General features: G+C 54.7%; 1 protein-coding gene and 1 long non-coding RNA gene across 2 annotated transcripts; both read right to left on the bottom strand.

Moving 5' to 3' along the window:
• Window positions 1-130: 130 nt before the first annotated feature.
• On the bottom strand, window positions 131-3,322 carry LOC116068457 (putative ATP-dependent RNA helicase Pl10). The gene has a single exon (XM_031338025.1). It carries the CDS (start codon window positions 2,337-2,339, stop codon window positions 186-188), a length of 2,154 nt encoding a protein of 717 aa, XP_031193885.1. The 5' UTR covers window positions 2,340-3,322; the 3' UTR covers window positions 131-185.
• Window positions 3,323-4,776: 1,454 nt separating this feature from the next.
• Window positions 4,777-5,756, bottom strand: LOC116068459. Its single transcript, XR_004109593.1, has 2 exons — window positions 5,644-5,756; window positions 4,777-5,034 (listed from the first exon to the last, which is right to left on the bottom strand). It is a non-coding gene; the product is annotated as an uncharacterized LOC116068459 (long non-coding RNA).
• Between the last annotated feature and the right edge of the window lie 1,875 nt (window positions 5,757-7,631).

Genomic DNA, 7,631 nt, shown 5'->3' with positions numbered 1-7,631 from the left:
TGAATGGGGCTTCTGGATTGTTCCTTTCTTCTTGTCACTTTAAGCTCCCTTAAAAAAGTATTCAACGGAGAATCACAGGAGGCAATGTTCTGTGAGTTCTTGAAGCTATACCAGGTATAGGCAGGCTACATTACGTGCGGTGGTTTCTGTATTTCTTTGGTAGAGTGACCTATAGCAAAGCAGGCTCAGTTACCCCACCAGTCAACCCCTTGGGAGCTATAATTTCCTCCATATCCATCACTGTTGTAAAAGCCTCCATAACTACCTCCACCAAACCCTCTGCTGCCGCCATGGCTGCCTCCACCACTGCGACTGTTGCTAGCACGGCCACTGCTGAAGCTGGAACTGCTGGCACCGCTACTTTGTCGATAGTCTCTAGCACCAAATCCTCCACTAAATCTGCTCTTAGACCGTCCACGACTGCCACCCTTGTAATGGTGTTCAAAAGCCATGTTTTCTAGCCAAGACGGCACTTCTTGTTTCGCTTCAACAAGAAGATCCAATAAATCTTTGGTAATATTTATGTTCCTCTCATTGAAGAATGAGGTGGCAAGGCCAAGGTTTCCGACACGACCTGTACGGCCAATGCGATGTACGTATTCTTCGATGTCACTAGGCAAGTCGAAATTGATGACATGTTTCACATTGGAAATATCCAGTCCTCTTGCCGCTACTGCTGTAGCCACGAGAATCGGACTCTTTCCTGATCGGAATTGGTGAAGGGCCTCCTCCCTGTCTCGCTGAGACCGGTCTCCATGGATACTGGTACAGGCATACCCCTCATGGTATAAGAAATCCTCCAGAGAATCTGCACCCTTTTTGGTCTCCACGAACACCAGTATCAGGGAATCCTTGCCTGTCGCATTCAGGAGGTCAAGCAGAAATGAGCGCTTGTCTGCTTCTTCCACCCACACGACTTTCTGTGTGATGTTCTCAGAAGTAGACCCAACTCTTCCTACGGCCAGAAAGATATACTCATCCAAGAAATCCCGAGCCAGCATCTGTATCTCCTTAGGGAAAGTAGCACTAAACATCATAGTGTGGCGGACGCCTTTTGGAGGCATGGTGTCCTGCTCAACTATTCTTCGTATCTGAGGCTCAAAGCCCATGTCCAACATCCGATCCGCTTCATCCAACACCAAGTATTTGCAAAAGTCCAGTCCGATCTTCCCTCTCTCCATCATATCTACTAGCCGTCCCGGAGTGGCCACTAGCAAGTGGCAGCCGCGTTCCAAGTCTCGAATCTGCTGCCCAATATCAGCGCCACCATAGACCACGCAAGGGCGGACTCGGGACCGGTAGGAGAACTTCCTGGCCTCCTCGTAGATCTGCACCGCCAATTCCCTGGTCGGGGCCAAGACCAAGGAGATCGGGTACTGTTTGCGCCGCCCATACTTCCCATTCTCCTTCATGGCCCTCAGGGCCTCCCCGGGGCCGTCCGCGTAGATCTGGCTCAGGATCGGCAGGAGGAAAGCCGCTGTCTTCCCGGACCCCGTCTGGGCGCAGGCCATCAGGTCCCTCTTCTCCTTGATGATGGGGATCGCGTGCTTCTGCACCGGGGTCGGGCGGGTGTAGCGGGTGAGCTCGATGTTCCCCATGATGATCTCCCCCATCTCGACGTCGCTGAAGCTCTCGATGTGCGGCGGGCAGTTGCTCCCTGTCGCCTCGACGGGGATGTCGTCGTACTTCTCGAAGTTGATGCCCGTGTTGCCGCCCGAGAAGAGCTCCTGCTCCAGGCGCTCGCTGGGCGGCAGCGGCTTCGACCAGTCGTCCTCGTCGGCCTTGTCGCACCAGCGGCTGTTCCCGCCGCGCTCGAACTTGCCGAAGCCGCTCCTCCCTCCTCCTCCTCCTCCTCCTGCTCGGCCGCCACCGCCGCCCAGGCCGCCGCCACCGCCGCCGCCGCCGCCCACGCCCTCGTAGTCACTCCGCGGGCCGCGGTCGTCGAACCTTCCCCGGGGCCCGCCCCCGCGGTCGCTGAAGAAGCCCGACGACTTGGCCCTCGCGTCGCTGCTGCTGCGGGAGCCGAAGCTGCTGTAGGCATCCTTGTCTTTACTCCACCGGGGGCCGTCCTTGTCGTAGGCCGCCGCCGCCGCGCCCCCCGACGCCGCCGCCGCCGCCGCAGCCGCCTTCGCCGCCTCCCGGTTGCGCAGGTGCGGCGGGATGTAGCGTCCCTTGCTGCTGGCCGCGCCAACCCCGCCGCCGCCGCCGCCACCGCCGCCACTGCCACCACCGCCGCCGCCGCCGCCGCCGCCCTGGCTGTCCCTGTCCGCCGACGTCAGGTCTAGGCCAGCCAACTGCTGGTCCAGCCCGAGCTCGTCTTCCTCCGCCACATGACTCATCCCTGAACTGGAGGGGAAGGAGGGCTCCGGGGTGTGTCTAACCTCCGCCCCGATGGGCGCCCCCAAAGCCCGCTGCGCTGCTGCCGCTGCCGGCGCCTGCCCGCCCGTCCGTCCGTCCGTCTCTTCGCGGTGGCCTCTCTCCGGCTCACGCTATGGCTTCTGGCCTGCCTCCCGCCCCGCCGCGGCGCGCCCGATGGGCGAATCTCGCGAGACTTCCCGGTCAGGCCCGGCGCGCCATCGCCCGCCCGCCCTCCCGCCCGCGATGCGGTCCCAAGGGCCCCCGGGCCGGGGCCGGGACCGGCCTCCTCCTCCTCCTCCTCCTCCTCCTCCCCGGGTCGGACGTACAGCGGCGGGGCGGCACTCACTCGGTTGAGTTCATAATGGAGTCAGGTGGACACGGCGGTGGCAGCGGCGGCGGCGGCGGCAGCAGCGGCGGCGGCAGCCCCAGAAGGCCGGAACGTTGGGCTCGTCCCCCTCGACGCCGGCGGCGATCGAGCCGGCGGGCGGACCTTTTGGAAGTCCGTCTCAAGATCTCGCGAGAACTCCGCCGCCCTCTTAGCCGTGAGGCCTTGGAAGTGCGTGTAGGCCTCTGGGCGGCTCACCTCTCGGCGGCGGCCTCTGCGATGGTTGATTTTTTGGTTTCGGGTTTTTTTTGGGGGGGGGTGGGTGTCTTTTTTTCTTTTTTTCTCTTTTTTTTTCCGGGCCCTTCCGTCCTCGCCGGCGCCCCCGCCTTTCTCTCCCCCCCCAGCCCCCCCGAGGTGTGTCCCGAGCTGTGGGAGTCCTCCGGTCGATCGAATGAGCTCTCTTCTGGCTTTTTTTCCCCGGGGGGCGAGGGCGGCCTTCCCGAAGCCGGAGTTAGGCGGAGGAGAGAGGCCCCGACCCGAGAGGGCGGCGGGTCACGTGGCCACAGGTGTCCCGCGGGGTGGCCATTTTGGGCAGTCGGGAACGGTTGCTTGGCCGACGGCGGGGGTTCTGAGTGGGGGGCGGGGTGGCGGAAAGGGGCGGTTGGTGGCCCGGGTGGGGTTGGGAGGGGGCGGGGAGGGAGGGAGGTCGGAAAGGGAGCGGAGAGCGTGTTCCCCTTGAGACCCAGGGAGGACGGGAGGCTCGAACCTGCCGACCAGGTGGACGGGGGCGGCACCCACAAACGCCCAGACACGGCTTGGAGGCCGGGGACGGGGGTGGCAGCGCTGGCTTCCACAGAGTGAACGACACACACACACACACACACACATACACGGTGGCAGCGCTGGCTTCCACAGAGTGAAGGACACACACACACACACACACACGCACGGTGGCAGCGCTGGCTTCCACAGAGTGAACGAGACACACACACACACACAGTGGCAGCGCTGGCTTCCACAGTGAACGACACACACACACACACACATACACATGATGGCAGCGCTGGCTTCCACAGAGTGAACGACACACACACACACACACACACACACACACACACACACGGTGGCAGCGCTGGCTTCCACAGACTGAACGACACACACACACATACACGGCTTGGAGGCCGGGGAGAGGGGTGGCTGTGCTGGCTTCCACAGAGTGAACGAGACACACACACACACACACACACACACACACACACATCTGGTAGTGCCGGGTATCCAGAGCCCTTAACCGCTCAGATTCACCCCAGATCAGCGACTTGACGTGACGAGACACACACACACACACACACACACACACACACACATACATCTGGTAGTGCCGGGTATCCAGAGCCCTTAACCGCTCAGATTCACCCCAGATAAGCGACTTGACGTGGCCCCTCCTTCTGCCACAGAGTGAAGGACACATACACACACACACACACACACACACACACACACACAGAGGAAGCTCGAACCCGCCGACCAGGTGGAAGGGGCGTGGGCACCCACCATTGCCCAGATGTGGCTTGGAGGCCGGGGACAGGGCGCTTAACCACTCAGATTCACCCCACATCAGCGATTTGGCGTGGGCCCTGCTTCAGCATCGCCCTGGTGTGCAGGGTGAGGGTTGCTGGGGGCAGGGATGGGGCTCCTGCTCTGCATAAACAAGACACCCCGGGCATCCCTTCTCGGTGTGGGCCTGAAAGGGAGGGCTTGTGTATTGCCGAATAACTCCCCAGTGGGTGATCTGGGCCACTTAAGTGTTGAAAGATGTGGCCTCGGCCACGGGTTCCCTTGGAAGTCCGAGGGACGGCATGGAATGTGTGCTGCTCATTTTTTGTGCAAGGTATTTATAATCTGGAAAGATAGCTCAGCACTTAAGAGCGGGCGCCGCTCTTGCAGAGGAGGAGGGGCACTTGGCTTCCCAGCACCTACATCTGGCGGCTCACAACTGCTGTCAACGTTAGTTCCAGGGGGACCTGATGCCCGCTTCTGGCACGTGCACCCCAGCAGTGCACATACGAAACAGCAAGCACACACATGTACACATATATATTTAACACGGTTTAATAACTGCAACAGAAAAGATCATTATTGGTTGATTTCAGTAATAACCACTGCTTCTGCTGTATATGAAAGCGTTGATTGGACGTAGGGCTTCTCTTTCACAGATGCTTTAGAATCTGGGCAAAACGACTGGCCGATAGGACACTGTATATTGAATATGATGTGTGGGGTACAGAAGAGTGGCTGAAGGGTGTTTGTTTTCATGGGTTCTTTTAGGATCTTTAACCTGCAATGGACAGCTGAAAAAACGAAGCCAGTATGCTCAGGAGAGCAGAGATCAAAAACTTAGACAAAAAAGTGATTCCTTTATCCCATTAAGCCTGAGGTCTGTCTCACCTTTAAACCTCCAAATTACATGAACTGTTAGGTGCTTTGTATCTCTATGCCATTTTAAAATGGAATTTTTTAAAAGATTTATGTATATGAGTACTCCATTGCTCTCTTCAGAAACACCAGAAGAGTGCATCAGATCCCATTACAGATGGTTGTGAGCCACCATGTGGTTGCTGGGAGTTGAACTCGGGACCTCTCGAAGAGCCGTCGGTGCTCCTAACCACTGAGCCATCTCTCCAGCCCCTTGAAATGGATTTTTAAAGTTACTGAGAACAGAGTCCCCAACTGACACCAGCATGAGCTACTAAACCAGATTTAATCAAACCTTTTCACCATAAGAAGTGTAGGATAAAGGGTCAAAGTGAAACCACCCTGACCCTGACTTAACCTCAAGCTGGAGACCAGGCCCATCCACGAGCACAAAGAGCACAAAAACTCAACAACCCCTGAGTAGGAAAACCCACCAATCTTTGAGCTCTCGTAAGGTCAAGAATTGAAATCACACCAGTCCTCACCTTGGAAATATCCATCCTTGAGAGCGCCCCACTTCCCCAAAGAGATGCCACTGCCTTCTGCTCAGGCCCCTGCTGCTGCTGCACCAAGCAGAGCTCCCCACCCTCCTGAGGTCTTCCAATATATCTGTGAGGTTTGTTGTGTGGTGCGACTGCTGCCTTCTGTGACTCCTGATCGCCAGGGTACCTGGGGAGCAGAGCTGTAATGCTTGTGCCCAGCCCCCCACACCCCCCACCCCCGCCTAGTTTTGGTTGGCAAACCGCTCCTGCCAGAGCAGAAATATTACACTGGCATTGCGGCGGAAACCTTTCCTGGCAGCTGGAGCAGAGCTGATACACGAAGATAGAACTCGGGCATGCTGCTGCGTAAAAAAACTGAAAATTAGGGAGAGGCGGAGAGGGTCTTTGATGTAACTAGGTGAGATGAGTAACTTTATTCTGAATGTCCTCAAATCTTTAGTAACATTAGTGCTGTGAAAGTTCACTATTTAAAGAGCTTCCTTTCTAGCTTTTCTGATCTTCCCAGGCTCATGATTATACCATGGTCAGGGATTTAGTTAAATGTTTAGACTTATATTACCCCAGCTCTAATTTTTAATAATTCTTCCTCCAAAGAAATCATTGGTGTTGAATTTCAGGTAGGTAGCTTTCCAGAATAGCTCTCTTTCTCATCAGTTCCATGTTTTGCTACTCCCCTCTCTTTGAATATAGAAGTGATGGGGTGGAGTTTCTATCATTAGGTTGTAAAACACTATGAGTTCATCTTGTTGGACTCTTGCACTACAAATAAGAAAAACTCAAGCTGTAAAATGTAATCTCAAAGGAATCATAAAAATATGTCATGTTCTGGATTCTAAACCATAATAAAATGTGATAAGAATATGTTTGGCTTTCCTTCAACTCATTCTTAATCTACAAGTGAAAAAAAAATTACCTGTATAGAACAAGCCAGGATCTTTGACCATGCCTTAAGATCTTCTAAAAAAAAAAAAAAAAAAAAAAAGACCTTCTCTAGGACAAAGGATAAAGCATGCACCTGGCCTGTGTTTCTCCCCTGCTTCATTTGCTTCCCTGTCTGGATCCACCCCCATCCCTACCCACAGAGAATTTCAGTCACCCCCTACATTTGGCTCACTTTCAACTTCTGAACTGAACTTCTGAAAGTTTAAAGGGGAGATGCTCTGACAAGGAGATTTGCTTGTCTCCACGCCTGGGTGTGCCTTCCTTTAATTAAAAATGATATTGATTTTTCTCTGCTTAATGATAGGCACTAGTCTGCCCTCCTGATGTTCACCGCTGACAGCTTAAGTATGAAACAAAGGGCACTTATTCAACACTTAATGCAAAATTATGACTGATTAAAAAGTGATTTATCATGAGAACTACATCTGCATAGGGTGTGTGTTTCTTACTGTACTCAGAGTTTGGACAGCACAGCAGGATGCTGAGAACAATTCTCTCCCTTTGTAATCCAGTTCTCTCCAACTCTTCTTCCCTTGTTTCCACACAAAGTGGAGAACACAGTTCTCACTGAATTCAGGACCATGAAGCACAGGATAAGAACTGTGGCAGTCATGATTGTAGCATCCGGCAACTGTTTATTGTTGGGCTGCCCTGCTGCCTTCAGGAGGGAAACAGCATAGTCTCCCTAGGACTTTATTCTTCTGATGCCTGCCTTGCTGTTTGCTGTGTGACATGCTGGAAGTGGACACAACACACTGCATGGAAAAGCACCACTAAAAGATTTAGAAAGATAGGAGAACCTAGAGGAAGTCAAGCTGTATAATATAGTCAGCTTCTAGTAAGGAAAAACAAGGCTTTGACCCGGAGCCTCCAGTGAGAGCTGCCATCTTCTCTCCGGTGAGTTCCTAAAAAAAGCCTGGAGCAGTCAGCAGGGAGGCACAGACCCCAAGAGTCGCAGGAGAACCGCCGGGCGGCAGGGACAGGATCCTCTCAGCTTCCAAGTGGCAGAGGTGGATCAGCGACCTTAG

The sequence above is a fragment of the Mastomys coucha genome, unplaced genomic scaffold, assembly GCF_008632895.1.
Source record: "Mastomys coucha isolate ucsf_1 unplaced genomic scaffold, UCSF_Mcou_1 pScaffold1, whole genome shotgun sequence".
Taxonomy (NCBI): domain Eukaryota; kingdom Metazoa; phylum Chordata; class Mammalia; order Rodentia; family Muridae; genus Mastomys; species Mastomys coucha.
This window is presented reverse-complemented; position numbering and strand designations above follow the sequence as displayed.

Bases quoted from the DNA above. Each gene is read 5' to 3' on its own strand.
- LOC116068457 (XM_031338025.1), bottom strand. From the start codon at position 2,339: ATGAGTCATGTGGCGGAGGAAGACGAGCTCGGGCTGGACCAGCAGTTG.